General features: G+C 41.2%; 1 protein-coding gene across 1 annotated transcript in view; it reads right to left on the bottom strand.

The window, feature by feature from the left end:
- LOC141172588 (tyrosine-protein phosphatase non-receptor type 11-like) overlaps nt 1-20,202 on the bottom strand; it is a 103,444-nt gene that overhangs the window by 30,368 nt on the left and 52,874 nt on the right. Inside the window, exon 3 of the mRNA XM_073656971.1 lies at nt 7,649-7,843. Coding sequence (XP_073513072.1) covers nt 7,649-7,843 — 195 coding nt within the window. The remainder of the gene's footprint in view (nt 1-7,648; nt 7,844-20,202) is intronic.

Raw genomic sequence — 20,202 nt, 5'->3', positions numbered from 1 at the left:
CTTGTAGGTGGCAATAGGGTTTTGACCCCGGCACCCATGTGTAAGTAAAACATCTCCTTGTTCTGCTATACTACAAGCACAACATGAAGAAATTATACCTTCGACTCGCGAAACCTCCGACTCCCACATTTCCATGACACGGACTCCGACTCCCTCATACACGGCTCATGTTTAAGGGATACATTTACTGTAGAACAGATTCATCTCCGCTAAAAGTATAGACCCTTAGATCAGGAATAGGACAGACATTTATAGGACATTTCAGAACTTTCCAAAATTCTTATGAAAAAATATACCCCACAAACTGCATTGAACTACTGTACCCAATTTATTATATATTTTAGGAGTTGGAGTCGGTCCATTTTATACCGACTCAGACTCCACAGCCCTGCTCAAAACTCGTAACCAGTTGGATAAATCCTCTGAATAAGGCCATACTCCTTGATGTAATTCAGACATCTGAAGTTCTCATACGAGTGCCATCTGTGGTTTTCACAGATAATAATCATGCCCCATAGACTATGTCGTGACTATTTCATGGATAGAGAAGAAAATCTCAGAGACATGTCTGATTTTTATCCGACAGTCAGATCAAAAATCGATGCAAGTTTATGGGTCCGTGAAAAAAATTGGACCACACTCGGGTGACATCTGACTGTGGTGCAGTTTTCAAGGACTACAAAGGATAGTCAGTTTTCCTTTCCACCATCAGCATTTAACCTGGGTTTTTTTCCATCAAACTAAAGAAAAAAAAAAAAAAAAAAAGTTTGTTCTGTTCAGACAGCACTCAAAAAGGGCACACATATGGCCATTTGTTGTCCTTTTTTACCATAGAGAATGATCTTAATTTTTCAGAAGTGGGCAAAAAAAAAAAAAAAACGGACAAGTCTTTTTTTTTGCAGATATTGTCTCCAAAACATTAGATGTTTCAAAAGTCCCATAAATTATAATGGGACTGTGTTTTACTAGTGAAAAATGCATAAAGAACACACAAGTAAAAAAACTATGTCTGAATGAGGCTTAAGGGTATAAAGAAGAAGTCTGCAGGAGAAATTTTCACAAATTTAGTTCGGAATTTGCTGCAAGATATTCACTGCAAGAGCTCTGCAGCAGATATTCGTTTCATACCATTACACTCCAAAGTAGCCCAGAAGAAGACAACCAAATTTGGAGAAAAATAATACGGCTGCAGTCTATTTCTGCTTCACAAATTCCTATTAGATCTTGACGATACACTTATATGGCCAAAAGTATTAGCCCCCCTGCACATCACACCTACAGGAGCTTGTATTATGTCCAATCCTACTTCCATAGACGTTAATATGGAGTTAGATCATCTCCTGCTTTTCTGGGAAGGGTTTCTACAACATTGTGGAAGCAACTTAAGGTAATTTTGTCCCTTCATCCAGAATAGAGTTTTTGGAGGTCAGACACTGATGTTCCAAGAGAGGACCGGGCTCACAATCTCCGTTCTAGGTGTTGGATGGGGTTGAGGTCTGGGCTCTGTTCGGCCAGTCAAGTTCTTCCCACCAAAAGTTCCCAACCATGTCTTTATGGAAAACGTGTCCAATGGGGGGCAGAAAAGGGCCTTCATTCACCAGTTACCAAAACGGTACAAGTGCCCAAAATATCTTGGTATGCTGGAGGTGGGGATTTCGTATTGTGGAGGACCACAATTTGCCATGGGGAGACTTAAAGGCCCACTTAATGCTCTCCTGGAATATTAAATATGTAAAATACTGAACAAAAGAAGGCAGGGTCTCCAGCGCCAACTGTAGGAATTAGCAACCCTAAAAGTCAATATAAACCCCTTTTCAGAGTCTTGCCATGTGACTTGGGATATATAGCCAAAGAATCTCCAAAGTATGTAGAGTCAGTCATTTTGGACAATACTCTTAACCATACATCCTATAAGACCCCTCTGTGGAACTTTACAAAACAGAAGCCTCCAATCCACAGCTCATAAGGCTTCTCTACAGTGTATCGGTGGGTGTACTCACATGTTTAGAACCTAAACAATCCTATGCTTTATTTTTTGAGAATCTGGTGTTCCTACTCAGTATGGACTGGGTAGATGGTTCCCGTGTTTGCAAGGAGGACGCAATTATACAACTAATTACCAACGCATCTAATAGCGAATCCGAGATTGCCTTCAAGACAGCACGTTGTTTCTGGAGAAGAATCTGACCAGAGATGCCCGTCCCTTCGGACATTTATTCCATGCATCTGTCTCACTTGTATAAGTTTGTGCTTAGGTCCCATTGTGAACATAGTTTTTGCACCGCCCATATGGGAATATGCCCATGCAGTGCCAATGGCTCCACTGCCCCAGAAATAAGCACTTTTACAGGATGGATACAGCAGATGTTGCGATCCTCTGACTAGCTGTTTTGATCCTTTTCAACCAGAAAAATCCTATTTTAATCATCAAGCTTGACTCTGTACAATAATGGCACGGGGACAACAACCCAACACTATAAATACCCCCGGAGAGGAAGTGGTCAGATGCTTTTGCCTTTTTTACAAGTAGAAAAGCCTGTGCATTTTCAGACCTGCACGCGTTCAGCTGAGATCAGTCTGGTCCGTAACACGATCACATATGAGAGAAGACGGAAAGACCTCCTAAGCCTCTCGAAATCCCGCACAATGTGTTTACAGCGCACTAGGCAACAACACAGGAGTTGAAACAGAGCAAATTAAGGGGAATATTAAAAAATGGATTTCTAGTTTATGCTAATTTTTTTTCGTTTTTTTTTAATTAGAATAAAATCTGAATTTTGCAAGTTTGCCATTTTAAAGTTCTTTGCTTGCTGGGAGTAGAAGGAGGCATTCTTGCTTAGATTAGAGGCTGATCTCGCCTTGCTGAAAGAAGTGCAAAACTTTTTAAATAAAAATATATTTTTTTACATACATACGATAAAACACAGAAATGGTGACCAAGTCACAAGGCTTGAGACTCCCAGTCACTTGAAACACTTAAAGATTTTTCCTTATTTCTTAACCATCAGGTGACAGTTTTCACATATACAACTATGGCTTCATTTGATGCCCTGCAAGCATGAACTGCATCATTAAATGACTGCAGGTTGTGTGTTAGAAGTGGTAATGCAGATCTGGGTGAGCTGTATCTTGATTTTACTGTTGACTTTTAGCATCACGCAATACTTCTTTTCTCCTGTAGAGCTGCTGTAGGGAAAGTAAACTCTTCCTAAACGCTGCAGATTTCAAGGGAGCGGCTGGTCAACTTGTGATTGGATAATTTTTCAAGAAGTCTTTCAGCAAATAAATAAAATGTTGTTTGTCTGAATGTACAGTCATGGCGAGTTGACACCCTTGAAATTGTTCCAGAAAATGAAGTATTTCTCCCAGAAAATTAGTGTTTTGTTACACACAAAGGAAATAAACGTGTATATCAGAACACACAAAAAAAAAAAAAAAAAAAAAAAAGGCAAATTGGACCTAATTTCACACAAAACCCCCCAAAATGGGCTGGACAAAATTGTTACCACCTTTCCAAAATTGTGGGTAAACAACTTTGTTTCAAGTATGTGATGCTCGTTCACACTCACCTGTGGCAAGTAACAGGTGTGGGCAATATGAAAATCACACCTGAAACCAGATAAAAAGGGGAGAAGTTGACTCAATCTTTGAATTGTGTATCTGTGTGCCACACTAAGCATAGAGAACAGAAAAATGAGAAGAGAACTGTCTGAGGACAATTTTCTGGAACAATTTCCAAGATGCCAACACTTACAGCCATGACTGTATATGAGCATATACACACACACAAATGGTATATATTTATGTAACAGCAGCCGCCATCCCCACGGAGCTGAATATATCTCTGCCTTAAGAGATAAAAGGCATAAACATAACTCAGGGTTAATTCACCAGATAAGGATAACATTTTTTTGCAAGAGTGCACAACTCGTGTACATCAGTGGAGAATAGAATAGATGTGGATCTCGTTCAACTTACTCCATGGGGAAAGCGGAGAAACCATGTGCCGGAAACATTCTGCGCTCAATATTTAACTCAACGTTAAATCCTAAATGACGGCTCCTTTCTTCCTTCGCACATTTACATTATTTCTACCCAAACTGCAGAAAGCACTCAGAAAATGCATTAAGTCAAATGTTTCCTCCCGAAATATTATAGACTATTGATCGCCGTTGCTCCTTTTTGGCACAATAGGACGGCGGCGCGGTAACTACCACGGCAGAATCAATAACGCAGTTTATTTTATGACTTTCGTGCAATTGTTGTAATGTTTTATTTATTCATCAGGAAGTGAGAAAAAAAAAATACACAAAAGATGGGGAAACAGTCAGGACGTGATGAACCTCCGGTGACGACCGCCGCCAGACAACACAACCTCCAAACAATAATAGGCAATGTAATTGAAAATGCCCCAAGCACAATTCACGCCCCCACGGGCCGGACCACCGCAATAAAGATATTAACCTGAACGCTCGCTACATTTCCAACAGAAAAACAACATGACAAATGGCAAAACCCAAAAAGGTAAAAGCTGATATGCCGGACATGAGGACTGTTACTAACAGGCCATACAAAGGAATCTGTTACCGGGAAGAGCAGAATCTTAAAATTAAAGGGATTGTCCATGTTTAGGAAATTCTAGACACCTTCATTCAAAACTTGACTTGGGGTAGTGCCTGATATTGTAGCTCCACTCCACTGAAGTTAAAAAAAAAAAAAAAAAAAAAAAAAAAAAAAGCTGAGCTGCAATACCACACCAAACCTGTAGACAGGAGTGGCGCTGTTTTTGAAGGACAAGCTGTCGTTTTTAATAACACCATTCATTCAGTTATATAAAAGTACTTAAAATTTGCAAAAGAAAAAAAATCCCATGCATTTCAGCCATTATATTTTGGGCTAATTGTGCAATAAAATTGACCTGGCAATTTTATTTCCCAGGTCAGTATGTTTGCAGTGATAAGAAGTTTGTAAAAAGTTTGTCATAATTTAAACTATTTAAAGAAATTTGGAATTTTGTATTAAAAGGGGGAAAAAAAACATTTTGGGGTATGTGCAACACTTACATCGCAATGTATTGCATTTTAAAGGGGGGGGGGCAAGGGGTATAGACTACTGAAATATGGCAAGGCTGGCTGCCCCCATCCCACAACTTTTACAGAACAGGTTAAATAAATTTTATACATTATACATTACATGTTCAGTGATACCAAATATGACTTTTTTTACTTGGGAATAGGGGAGGGTTGATACACCGTAAAGGTTTTGATAGTTATGGAAAAAAAACAGGCACATTTATATAAAAAAAAAAAAAAAAAAAAAAAAAAAAAGTCACCATTTTTCATTCTGCCTATGGGACTTGAACATATACATACATATAAATATTATTATTAATAATATATAATATATTATTTAATATTTTTAACACAAAAAAATAAAGGGAACACTCAAATAACACATCCTAGATCTGAATGAATGAAATATTCTCATTGAATACTTTGTTCTGTACAAAGTTGAATGTGCTGACAACAAAATCACACAAAAATCATCAATGGAAATCAAATTTATTAACCAATGGAGGCCTGGATTTGGAGTCACCCCCAAAATTAAAGTGGAAAAACACACTACAGGCTGATCCAACTTTGATGTAATGTCCTTAAAACAAGTCAGAATGAGGCTCAGTATTGTGTGTGGCCTCCACGTGCCTGTATGACCTCCCTACAACGCCTGGGCATGCTCCTGATGAGGTTGCGGATGGTCTCCTGTGGGATCTCCTCCCAGACCTGGACTAAAGCATCCCCCAACTCCTGGACAGTCTGTGGTGCAACGTGACGTTGGTGGATGGAGCGAGACATGATGTCCCAGATGTGCTCAATCGGATTCAGGTCTGGGGAACGGGCGGGCCAGTCTATAGCTTCAATGCCTTCATCTTGCAGGAACTGCTGACACTCCAGCCACATGAGGTCTGGCATTGTCCTGCATTAGGAGGAACCCAGGGCCAACCGCTCCAGCATATGGTCTCACAAGGGGTCTGAGGATCTAATTTCGGTACCTAATGGCAGACAAGCTACCTCTGGCGAGCACATGGAGGGCTGTGCAGCCTTCCAAAGAAATGCCACCCCACACCATCACTGACCCACTGCCAAACCGGTCATGCTGAAGGATGTTGCTGGCAGCAGATCGCTCTCCACGGCGTCTCCAGACTCTGTCACGTCTGTCACATGTGCTCAGTGTGAACCTGCTTTCATCTGTGAAGAGCACAGGGCGCCAGTGACGACTTTGCCAATCCTGGTGTTTTGTGGCAAATGCCAAGCGTCCTGCACGGTGTTGGGCTGTGAGCACAACCCCCATCTGTGGACGTCGGGCCCTCATACCACCCTCATGGAGTCCGTTTGTGCAGACACATGCACATTTGTGGCCTGCTGGAGGTCATTTTGCAGGGCTCTGGCAGTGCTCCTCCTGTTCCTCCTTGCACAAAGGAGGAGGTAACGGTCCTGCTGCTGGGTTGTTGCCCTCCTACGGCTCCCTCCACATCTCCTTGTATCTGCTCCATGCTCTGAACACTGTGCTGACAGACACAGCTACCCTTCTTGTCACAGCTCGCACTGATGTGCCATCCTGGATGAACTGCACTACCTGAGCAACTTCTGTGGGTTGTACTGTAGACACCGCCTCATGCTACTGTACCTCTAGGGGTGAGAGCAATGGCAAAATGAAAAAGTGACCAAAACAACAGCCAAAAAGGATGAGAACAGAGAAATGGTCTGTGGTCACCACCTGCAGAACCACTCCATTATAGGGGGTATCTTGCTAATTGCCGATCATTTCTACCAGTTGTCTGTTCCATTTGCACAACAGCAGGAGAAATTGATTCACAATCAGTGTTGCTTCATAACTGGACAGGTAGATTTCACAGAAGTGTTATTGACTTGGAGTTACATTGTGTTAAGTGTTCCCTTTACACACATACATACACATGCATACAGTACAGACCAAACGTTTGGACACACCATCTCATTTAAAGATTTTTCTGTATTTTCATGACTTTGAAAATTGTATATTCACACTGAAGGCATCAACAGTATGAATTAACACATGTGGAATTATATACTTAACAAAAAAGTGGGAAACAACTGAAAATATGTCTTCTATTCTAGGTTCTTCAAAGTAGCCACCTTTTGCTTTGATGACTGCTTTGCACACTCTTGGCATTCTCTTGATAAGCTTCAATAGGTAGTCACCGGAAATGGTTTTCACTTCACAGGTGTGCCCTGTCAGGTTTAATGAGTGGGAGTTCTTGCCTTATAAATGGGGTTGGGACCATCAGTTGTGTTGTGCAGAAGTTAGGAGTTTTAAGTGACATCTCTGGGTTAAAATAGTATGATTTTTATTAAAGGAAAAAAAAAGTATTTGCCCCCTTTCGCAAAAAACTTGTTGATGTATGTTAGTTCTAATTAATGCAAAAAAAACCCCAAAAAAGTTGATTGAACTGACAGGCAAAGAGACTGGAAATATTAAGTCTGTGCACACTGAAAATGTCCATCATAATGACATTCTAGCAACTGCATCTTGGTAACCGCAATACCAGGCATGACCCACAGATGGCAGCAGTGTGACAGGAAAGCTGCTCCCGGGCGCCTGCGGCTCTCACCTCTCCGATGTTGGGTCCTGCGAGTTCAGCGGGTATTTCAGCTCGATCACGTCTCCGTTCTTCTCCCGCAGAAGACCCTGCTGCTCCGTGTAATACTGCACCAGCTCGGCCAACGTGGCGAACGTTTCTCCTCCGTACAAGTCATAGAAATCTCCCGTATTCTGGATTTTAATGTGTGTGACTTCATCATGCCTCCTGCAAAAAAATAAAAAATAAAAGCAGAAAATGAATTAAAAAAAATGGCAACAGGTCCAATACGTGCAGTCTATAAACTGGATCAAACAAGAGCAAAGCCTACGTTTATTCAGTGCATGCCGCAGCGCTCGCTCCTATTAACTGATTTATAGAAGTAGGAGGCCTATTTTATATTTCAGAGCTGCATTCAAAATTCTACAGGCCTCAGAGCCGAAATCCTAAAGCTTTCCTTGCCAACTCAGTATCTGTAAAGTGCCAGACATTAAAGAAAGCAGATTTATGATAAATTAACTGTCCCAATGTATTGTAAAGTTATAGCGAAGGTGTTAAAGGGAGTGTGTCAGCCCAAATTAAGCCTTGTAGGTGATACAGCCCCTATAAAAATTGTCCTAATCGCTGCCTCCATTCAGCAAAAAATAGTGAAGTATAATCAAATATGCTTGGTGCACCCTGGGTGTGACCAAGAGGCTAAGCGCACTGCTCCGCCCACTGGTTTTACATGGCCCTGCCTGCCTCACTGGTGATAGACCGTGCTGGCTCGCCTACACAGACAAAAGGTCAACATTGTCAAACACCAGTGAGGGAGACAGGTCAAGTGGGAAGGGTGCAGGGAGCCTCTTGGTCACACCCAGGGTGCGCCAAATACCCTAATTAGCATATTTGATAACACTTCACTTATCTGCAGACTGGAGGCAGCAATTAGAGAGCTAAAAGTGCCATTTTTAATCGGGCCTCTCTCATCTACAAGGCTATGGATTTAGTTTATACTGTTAATTTCAGTTTCTCCAAACTCCCTTTAAAGGGAATGGGAGACTGCAGCAAACTTACTGACTATTTCCAATAACATGCAACACTGCAATTACAGCTCCAAGCTAGAATACCTGCTAATTGTAAGTTAAAATGAAATTAAAAGCAAAAAAAATAGATATATAAAAAAGCAATTTTTTGTATATAAACAGAATTGCAAAAAATAAATAAATTAATATTGTAGATTGTTAGCAGGCGGCATCTAGCCAACACCCGACATTAATATTTTATATGTTGCTCTACTAATGGTAGAGAATAGTCAGGACATGCAGGGTGTGGGGGCCATTAATCATGTAGTAAAAGTGACCACAAAGTGAAGAAACAACCAAAAATCACATAAAAAGGAGAAAAAAAAACTAAAACAATGAGTCTCTTTATATATACAGTGCTGGCCAAAAGTATTGGCACCCCTGCAATTCTATCCGATAATACTCAGTTTCTTCCTGAAAATGATTGCAATCACAAATTCTTTGGTATTATTCTCTTCATTTAATTTGCTTGCAAGGAAAAAAACACAGAAGAGAATGAAGCAAAAATAAAATCATTGATCATTTCACACAAACCTCCAAAAAAGGGCCGGACAAAAGTATTGGCACCCTCAGCCTAATACTTGGTTGCACAACCTTTAGCCAAAATAACTGCGAACAACCACTTCCGGTAACCATCAATGAGTTTCTTACAATGCTCTGCTGGAATTGTAGACCATTCTTCTTTGGCAAACTGCTCCAGGTCCCTGATATTTGAAGGGTGCCTTCTCCAAACTTCCATTTTGAGATCTCTCCACAGGTGTTCTATGGGATTCAGGTCTGGACTCATTGCTGGCCACCTTAGAAGTCTCCAGTGCTTTCTCTCAAACCATTTTATAGTGCTTTTGGAAGTGTGTTTTGGGTCATTGTCCTGCTGGAAGACCCATGACCTCTGAGGGAGACCCAGCTTTCTCACACTGGGCCCTACATTATGCTGCAAAATTTGTTGGTAGTCTTCAGACTTCATAATGCCATGCACACGGTCAAGCAGTCCAGTGCCAGAGGCAGCAAAGCAACCCCAAAACATCAGGGAACCTCCGCCATGTTTGACTGTAGGGACCGTGTTCTTTTCTTTGAATGCCTCTTTTTTTTCCTGTACACTCTATGTTGATGCTTTTTCCCAAAAAGCTCTACTTTTGTCTCATCTGACCAGAGAACATTCTTTCAAAACGTTTTAGGCTCTCTCAGGTAAGTTTTGGCAAACTCCAGCCTGGCTTTTTTATGTCTCGGGGTAAGAAGTGGGGTCTTCCTGGGTATCCTACCATACAGTCCCTTTTCATTCAGACGTCGACGGATAGTACGGGTTGACACTGTTGTACCCTCGGACTGCAGGGCAGCTTGAACTTGTTTGGATGTTAGTCGAGGTTCTTTATCCACCATCCGCACAATCTTGCGTTGAAATCTCTCGTCAATATTTCTTTTCCGTCCACATCTAGGGAGGTTAGCCACAGTGCCATGGGCTTTAAACTTCTTGATGACACTGCGCACGGAAGACACAGGAACATTCAGGTCTTTGGAGATGGACTTGTAGCCTTGAGATTGCTCATGCTTCCTCACAATTTGGTTTCTCAAGTCCTCAGACAGTTCTTTGGTCTTCTTTCTTTTCTCCATGCTCAATGTGGTACACACAAGGACACAGGACAGAGGTTGAGTCAACTTTAATCCATGTTAACTGGCTGCAAGTGTGATTTAGTTATTGCCAACACCTGTTAGCTGCCACAGGTAAGTTACAGGTGCTGTTAATTACACGAATTAGAGAAGCATCACATGATTTTTCAAAGGGTGACAATACTTTTGTCCACCCCCTTTTTTAGGTTTGGTGTGGAATTATATCCAATTTGGCTTTAGGACAATTCTTTTTGTGTTTTTTTCATTGAAGACAAATTAAATGAAGAGAATAATACCAAAGAATTTTTGGTTGCCATCATTTTCAGGAAGAAACTAAGTATTATCTGACAGAATTGCAGGGGTGCCAATACTTTTGGCCAGCACTGTAATCTATTAGGTTCCAGGGACCTGGATAGTAGACTTTGTGATAAGCCTCAGTCATTGGGAAGAGACACCAGGATTTCCATGCATCAAGTTTCCAGCCTCATCAAGTCACAACCAATTTTTTTTTTCATACTCCGATTATAACGCCCATTGGGCTGAACTATAATATTTTAATGCCCTAACATTAAACTTCCATATTTGCAACTTTATTTTTTTAAAGCCCTTAAAAAAAGGGATCAATCGTCAGATTTCACAATATAGACTGCATACGTTGGTAAATAAATCTTCTAGACCAGATGAGGTTGATGTACTTGCTTTGGAAATCCATTTCAGAATATGCTAAATAATCCAGTCATCAAACTCCGCAGCGAAAGAGAGACCGAGCTGATTAGTCCAAGTGTAAATCAGTCTGCGCCCACCCAGCTTTTCCGACAGCTGCAGCCGGTACGGAGCACTGAGAGATCTCAGCAGGGAGGAGGGACACTGAGGAACGATCAGGATAGTTAGAGATGGGGATTAAATTATCAAAACAGAATTACACTGACATTCTGATGTGGATTTTCATAGTACTTACATCAGCTCCATCAGCTCTAAAATATATTAATGTTTGCATTGTGAGAGTCACTATAATAAACCCAACACTACAGTGTTTGCCACAACAATTGTTCATTTTATAAGTCAAATCAAGTGGCACCAGGTCCACTAGTCTTGGCCACAGTTATGGTTCCTCTCAAGTATTTGTCTGACAATACATTAAAAAAAAAAAAAAAAGTGATCCATCTCTTATTCGGATTTTTTCTTCATTTGGTTCTTCATCTCTTTCTTAAAACCCCAATATAAAGTGGATAAGAAGAGTAGGAAACAATGGATTTTTGCAGAATACAGCTCCGGTTTTAGATCAAATCAATATTATAAATGGCTACACTATTCGTAACTGCCAGAAGTCAGAGGTCCATGGAGATATTTATTCAGAAGCAGAAAATGGCCAGACATCAAGACTACAACATATACTGGAATCTTACAAGAATTAAAAAAAAAAAAAAAAAAAAAAAAAAGTCTTTGGATTAGGGTGATACATAATCCTTGGTTTTCATTTTCACAAATATTTGTGCAAGACAGTTGACAAGTACATCAGGTGACGTGTAATGAGTCTAGGAAATGAAAGGTTATAGAGCAAGAGAAACTGGGTAAGTGGCTGGTTCCTCTTCATCTGTATTCTACCAGTACGATAGGTACAGGAACCTTCATTCCCTCACTTGAGAGCGTGCATGCCTCTCTGATAATCCAGCTTAAAATCGTAACAAACACAAAGTAGGAAGAAAAAGACCCGAATCCACATCCTGAAGAACAACATAGCTGTGCTACACTTCCTATACTGGCACTTTTTTTTTTTTGGGGGGGGGGGGGGTCAAGACAACATTTTTAGATTATGTGATATGCAGATTGTTTATCTAGGATATAATAAAATTGATTTGGGTTATTTGAATCTGCATGGACCATCCAGGAACATTTAGGCAAACCAAACAGATCCTGATGAAGGACAAGTGTTGGTGACATTTTGCTGGATCATGAATGGAGGAGTGCACGGATGTCCAATTCTCCAACGAGAACCCAATGAGGGACAGAAGTGTGTCCTGTTTATTGCTCTTGGTTACTATCAATATTTATCAACCCAACCCTAGTTTTGTCACTTGCTCATCTTGAATAGACGGTCACAAGTTCAGCATCTAATTTCATGAGCAGCGCTCTTCTATTTCAGCTATTTGGACTCCTGACAGTGGGATCACTGAACAGTCTTGGGCCGTAAACGGTGTAGAAATATTATATATTACTTATATAGCCCCAACATATTCCACAGCGCTGTACAGAGAAAGTCACTCAATAGTCCCCGTCACAAATGGGGGCATGCAATCTACTTTTTCAATATTGAACTCACATTAGGGTCAAGTTCAAGCAAATAGACCCATTTGTATTTTTTTTTAATTTTTAAATAGTGTGGGAGAAAATTGGAGCACCCAGAGGAAACCCACGCAACCACTGGGAGAACATACAAAGTCCATGCGGAAGTCGCCCTTGGTCAAATTGGAACTCCGTCATAAAAGTCAAAAGTTCAAATCTCGGGGCAGACATTGAAGGTTATAATGTTTTCATAATATAGTTGATAACTTTCCAAAATCTGTGGAGGTTCAACTGCTGGGACCCCCTTCAGTTCTGAGAAATGTATTACTATTTAACAGCCTTCAACTTAATCTTGAGTCATGGTGACTTGATGGATGAACACTCTGTAGGAAGATATCTAGGCTTGCACAAAATCTAGGTCCACCAGGGTCTTTTCCACCATTATCTTGATAGTATCAAGCCATTGGGTTGCTGGTCTTCCTCTTCTTCGCCTTGTTCCTTCTTTTCTCCAGACCATGCTGTCCTTCTCCAGTGATTGATCTCTTCGTATGAGGTGTCCAAAGTAGGCAAGTCATAGCTTGGTGATCCTTGCTTCCAGTGACATGTCTGGCTTGATTTGTTCTTCTTGCCATCCATGGTGTGGATAACATCCTTCTCCAGCACCACATTTCGAAGGTGTTGATTCTTCTCCAATCTTGTTTCTTTATCGTCCAGGTTTCGCATCTGTATGTTACTACAGAAAAGATCAAACTATGTTCGAGCCATGTCTTCATCTCCAGTGAAATGTTCCCCGATTAGAAGACCTTGTCCCGTGACTTCATTGTTGATTTGCCCAGAGATATTCTCCTATTGACTTCCGATGTTGTCACTGCATATTGAGTGATCATCCATCAGAGTACAGAACTCCAAAATTTTACACCGGGAGAAAGAGGTGGTTGCGCACATGCACTGGCCCTTCATTTATTCTTTTTGATGCTGCTGGAGATAGAGTACAGTACTCTACATTTCAAAGCCCGTTCTCGGGATCAGTTGGTGGTCCCAGCAGTCAGATGACCACTGATAACAAAGTTATATTATTTTTCATTGTTAATAACACTTTACTCTGGAATAATGTGCAGTGTTAGATGGAGCAAATATCATTTATTACATTTCTTCCCCAAATCCTAAAGGGGTTGCGATCATGAAGACAACCCCTGCCCATATGCCCTATGGTAGCATTCAAAAGGGTCCCATACCCTTAGATCCAGCTCCACAGACATTACATGATCTGCCCATACAGTTTCCCGACATTGAAATGTATTGTGAAGTGAGTTTTCCCAGGTAAAACTGATCATTGTAGTTTAGAAAGATTGAGTCTAGGGGCAAGTAAGAAAGTTTGTCATTACGATCTTGACCAACCTTTAGGTATGGAGTTGCTCACGTGACGAGCTGTCAACATATTTATAGGTAGCGATAACCAAGTTGCATAACCCATGTGTGTTCGTTACGGAGAATGTACTATTAAGGGGGCCATCAAGCATCATACATAAGTGTAATATTTCCCCTTTAAATAATTCCGTAACTGGTTGGAATTGTGTAACTTTAGAAGAAAAACCAAGTGCATACAAATGAAATATTAATCCCTTTGTTGAGAACTGCCCGAACCGGTTTGTGGTATGCCCCAGGTTATATCTTTCACCGATTCATTTCTGTAATCAGACATCACGTTCTGCAAAGCGCCGACTTAAATAACAAGAAGTTCTCAAGGTTAAAACTTCCTCCAATGGAAACTATTCTCCAGTGTTACCTTCCGCCACCCACAGGTTTCACAACCGGTGAGAAAACCAAGAAAATGAGAATCGTTGAATGAGCACCAACGGCATTGGGTCAAGCATGAAGACCGACCCTTCGAGAAATGGCCCAGTGATCGGCTGATTGCCGCTGGTACACCTACTAAGCAGTCTGAAGACATAATTGTCAAAAGTACAGTGGTTGGGATAGTTACCCCCTCCCCCCCCCCCCTCAACCATGTCCTATGACAACTGCAGTGGAGCCAGTACAATCCCATCATGAAGAGGCATCCGAAGACTCCAAATTGTTTCCGCAGATTAAACCAACCCAAGTCAACATGTGTCCACTGAACTGACCCCTAAAGAGTGGTCCTACTCCCCCATTCATTTTTATAAAAATACGATTTTAGGTCTTACTACTTAAGTCAACCATCCCCATCAGTCCGACAGCGAGCGGGACGGCACATGTGTAACCGCCATGCCATTCATATGTGGAAAATGACCATTGTTCTCTCCATCAGTGGTGCCCTCCATGATCAAATACTTCTCGCCTATACTGTGGTAATGCGATTAGTTTAGATTCTAAAAACATCCCATTAAAAAGGGATTGCATTATCAAAAAAAAATATTTAGATCATTATAATATAAACTCCATCTCAGCCTTCCTTGGAAGGACATTTGCATACAAGCTTTTTCTGGGGGTGCTCTAATCTGGGCAAACCAGGTCTCAGTCTGTCTACTGCTGCTGATGTCAACGTGCCCAACAGGAAGAAGGAGTCTTAACATAGGGCAGGGGCAGCATGGTGGCTCAGTGGTTAGCACTGCAGCCTTGCACCGCTGGGGTCCTGGGTTCAAATTCCAGCAAGGACAACATGTATAAGGAGTTTGTATGCTCTCCCTGTGTTTGCGTGGGTTTCCTCCGGGTTCTCCTGTTTCCTCCCACACTCCAAAGACATACTGATAGGGAATGTAGATTGTGAGCCCCAATGGGGACAGTGATGATAATGAATGTAAATTGTCTGAACTGTAGAGCACTGCGAAAAATAAAATAAAAATATCTTAGTGGACAATGCTGAAATTACAAGAATTCCTGAATTTATATACATATCAAAAGGGAAAAAAATAAAAACTTTGAGGACGAAAAAACAAAACCAAAACATGAACTTAGACTCCTGCACATACACCATACAACTCAAAGACTCGGAGCTGCAAAGCCTTTGTACTGCCATAGCTGTTGGGTGACATGTACAAACTATCAGATGGAACACAAACAATACAATTTAGAAGGAAAAATAAAATATCTAAAAAAAAAAAAATAATAAAGAAAAACATTAGGTCTCTAATGTAGAATCACACGTGGAGGCATAATAGATACATTATATTAGCTCTGTAATTCAGCGGTGTGTAAAATTGTTCTTATGGATAAGATTTTTCATTTATTTTCTAAAGATTTTGCCTGGACTTAAAATCATGGCCCCTTCATCCATTTTTATAAGCTTTATCTTCTCCATTATTCTTTCCTGCCTACATAATAAATCTAATGAGCAAAAGCTTAATGACACATTATGGAGTACGATTTCACTGTAATAGGATTTCTACTAAGGCTTGTCATAATTATCCGAACAGCAGAAAAGCTGCATTTTAATAAATATAAAACAAGCAGAAAAGAAAAAAAAACAAAAAATAAAAAAACAATCACAATACATTTGGCTGGGTGATCAGCTGCAAACCACTTTCAATGCACTGGTTACATGGTAACTGGGTCCTCTGGAAACTACTGGTTTCAAAAAAAGTATCATATGTTTATATATATTTTTTTCAATATAAACTAAAAAAAAAAAAAAAAAAAAAAAAAAAAGTCACCCAGGCCAAACAGTCTAATATTAGACTCCCATTTCCTGTTCTTCACTACACATTATCAGCAATAGGCTGACATCTGTATGTAGAGGTGTAATCAATCATTGTACAGGAGGAGGAGGAGGTGAGCTGTGACATCACCTATTGTAAATTGTGGATCCTGTTATCTACTGTAGATAGGCGTTATCAGTCATTGTACAGAAGGGGGAGGTGGTGAGCTGTGACATTGTGAATGGTGGTTCACAGGATCCTGGGTCCAGCGGCCATGGCAGTAGTTTTACAACTACAGACAAGAGCCTTGTGAACCGCCTCCTGCCATTCCTGGCTCCCCTTGACCAAATTAGGAGCAGAGGATATCGGCAGGTAGGAGGCAGTATGCACATCAACAGAATACTGATGTGGCAGTTGGACCAGGGTCCAGCAAAATAATTCACCCATTTCTAGGGAAATTGTGATATCTACTGTACATAGAGATGTTACATTTATTTCAAATCCTGTCTCTAATGATAATGAGACTGCTGAAAAGTCTTCTGTAAAGAACAGGAAACAGGAGTCTGACCACTAAACCCATTAGTGTGAATAAGTTTGATTTGATACAAAAACCTGATTTAAACAATAGATTGTTTCCTTAGAATCTGTGAGATCGGATACATTAAGTCACTAGACCATCACTAGAAATGCAGCAATTATTTTCTTTATTGTTTCACGCAAAAATGTTAGGACCATGGCACCGTGTATGTCTAGAGTTTTTCTGTTCCCAGTGAAGGATTACCCTACATCTACAAATCATAGCTTGTAAAGTGTTACTTAAGCAGAGCGCTGGACTCATGTTTGGCTCCCTGCCATCCTCTTCAGCACTTGGATAGATCAGTTAATATTAGACAGTGGGCTGCCAGACTTGTCATCTGGTATTAGATCCAGGGTTTGCCAGAGAAGTCAGCTGCTATTTGATCCTTATTACAAATGATCTTGTAACACCTGGATTGGGTCTCCCCTGACAAACTTTCTGCAAAGTAATGTAAGATATGAATCCATTTATAGAGCGCATACAATACAGGGAAAAAAATAAATCATCAAATCCCAAAAAGAGACAGCTTTTCATTTTATTCATTTTTATTTTTGCAGACACAGAACCAGTCCTGACTGAACTGTATTGCAGTTCACCTTCATTAAAGTGATTGGGACTGAGCTGCAATACCTGACACAGGCAGCAGTGGCGCAGTTTTCAGAAAAAAGCAATCATCCAAAAGTCTCCGACCAGAGATGAGATATTGCTGGACTTCATACGTTTATATATTAAGGCATGCATCTGCTCCAGTGGCGGACAGACCGAAAAGGGCCCCATGTGCAACAACAATATATAGAAAAAGGGCCCCATGTGCAACAACAATATATAGAAAAAGGGCCCCATGTGCAACAACAATATATAGAAAAAGGGCCCCATGTGCAACAACAATATGTAGATAAAGGGCCCCATGTGCAACAACAATATAGAAAAGGGCACCATGTGCAACAACAATATATGGGCCCTTTGCAGTCCAAAAGTTAATCATAATGTACAATTGCACCTGCTTTGGAGGTGGTAATGGCCCCCTTACCTCTTGAGCCCCTGTGTGGCTGCCCATGTTACACCAATGATATGTCCGCCCCTGAGAAGTTCCATATTTCTAGCCTTAGTTGGATTTTCTGGCACCTGGGGCAAATTTTCAGTTTGTGGCCCTGGCTCTCCCTAAATACCCAGGTCAGGACTGGTGCCAGCATCCGGTGAACCCGGATAAGTGTTGCGGCACATGGGGGTACCTACTCTGCCCAGGTTTAAACTTGTGACATAGTCGTCATCATACTGTGACAAAGAGTCACTACTCACAGACAAGCTGTGAGACAGTAGTCAGAAAGTCCAAGGTCAGATACCAGGAGGGCTCACAGTACAGAGGAGAAAGACAAAGGTGTGGTCAGATAACAGTCCGGGGTCAAATACCAGGAGAGTAGGTCAAGAAAAGGGGGTAAGAAAAAGGGATAGTCAGAAGCCAAGTCCAGTATCAGGTACCTGCAGATAGAGCGTCAAGAGCAAAAGGGATCATCCACAAGAATGGTCAAGACAAATCATATGTCCGGCAAAAAGATCAGAGAAAGACACAGAGCTGAGCACACACCAAACCAGGCTAAGCTGCAGCTGACCCTGAACTGCTCACAGCTAGCCAGTTAAATAGCCAACAAATCACCAAGGATGGGAGCAACCCGGAGAAACGCCCGCTGGCTATGCCAGATTGAGCAACAGGGCTGTCAATCAAAATGCTGGCCAACCAGCACGCCCCAGGAACAGACTGGATGACTGGACTGTCACTCAACACTGACAGTCCAGGACACCACAGATCTCATAGGGCGGCTGAGCTGTCACTCACAGCGTCCCTACGCCACAGCAAAGATGAAACCGCTAGCTCTGTTCACAGCAGCCTAACCGCTTAAATGCCGCGGTCAAGATTGACAGCAGCATCTAAAAGGTTGCAAAACAGCAGAAGTGGTCTCTTCTGACTGCAATCACCAAACATGATTGCAGGGTGCCAATGAAATGACCATGACATTCAGGGGGCATAGAGAAAACTTACCCTTACCCCCTCCCATGTCTGGAACCTACCAGTCTCCTAAATTAAAGTATTGCAGTGTATTGTACAAGCACAAGCGATCAAGTGACTGCAGGCTCTAGTGTCCAAACCGGCGAGACCTTGGCAAATGTAAGCAACGTCAACTTGGCAATGCCCACAACACCCCATATTTATGGATGGGCCTTAAAAAAAAAAAAAAAAAAAAAAAAAAGAAGGTCACACCTTCACATAAACCAGGAGAGAATACAGATATCACCAGTGCATTAAGCTTTTCCAGCCTGCGCAACAAAACAAAAGTTTCAGCCCGAACCAAAAAGTTTTGTGCCGCGTCACTATAAAACCAAAGCCTATAATTAAAGCGTAGAAGAAGTGACACAGGTCCAGGACGTGCCACTAAGGGCCGAGCTATTTTTGGGGCTTGAAGCGTCAGTCTGCTCAGAAGCCAGAGCAGCCGTGGTGGTAAAGATGCCGCGATGTGAGCTTTCCCCTCACCAAGTCTAAGTTCATTGCTCCGGATGGCGTTGCCGGAGGCTTTTGGCATGAAGAGAATCCCTCTTTGTGCCCAGACAAAAGCTGCGATTGTGGAGGACTCTGACATACGCAGACAGTTGCTTTAGTGATGAAGAGGTTAAGGGCACAAAGGGGAAAATGACAAGACAGGGAAAGCTTTGTGCAACGTCTGGATTTAGAGGCAGCAAGTTCAGACTACTCGTAATAAAAGTCTTACAAGGAACTCAAAATGTGGAAAATGCACAAGAAGTCCAAGCAAGTCCTCTGCCCGTAGGATCCTAACCGGCCTCACAATCCAAAAATATGCAAAATATATAAATTGGTTCATCCTTTCCCATTTTTTAATGTAAGGCAACTGCTGGCAGCACGAGCTCTTACCCACTGCTCCATCTGTAGAAGGAAACCAGACATAAGCTCCTCCTTATCTGCCCAATGCAAACAGAGTGGATGCACCGAGGTCACGTCTGACCTTGCCACGTGTTTGCCCCATTCAGATGGCAGGTTATCACATACATGTTTTACCTGCATTTTTCACAGATGGGCTACAATGGGTATGTGTACTACGGCACTGTTCACATGCCATGCACGTTGAGGTTAGATAAATATTTAATAAAAAAATGATAATCTTTAACTAAAAAAAAATATATATCTATATCTAATCATTTCTTTGAGACACATCCATTTTTGATCTGCCACATTGATGGTAATTAAGTTGCCACAGCCAAAAGGATGAATGGATTGGGAAAAAAAAAAAAAAAAAAAAAAGAAGAAGACAGGTTTAAACACACTGCATAAAACCAATTTTTTTGTTATCAGTGTGCTGTATCCATTTTTTTTTTTATTTATTTATTTTTTTTTAATTTCTCCTTCATATGACCATTTTTTATCAAGGAGAA

This window comes from Phyllobates terribilis, unplaced genomic scaffold, assembly GCF_046119375.1.
Source record: "Phyllobates terribilis strain yellow unplaced genomic scaffold, ASM4611937v1 Scaffold_12__6_contigs__length_324123572, whole genome shotgun sequence".
NCBI classification, from domain to species: domain Eukaryota; kingdom Metazoa; phylum Chordata; class Amphibia; order Anura; family Dendrobatidae; genus Phyllobates; species Phyllobates terribilis.
Note: the sequence above shows the minus strand (reverse complement) of the source record. Positions and strands in the feature narration are given on the sequence as shown.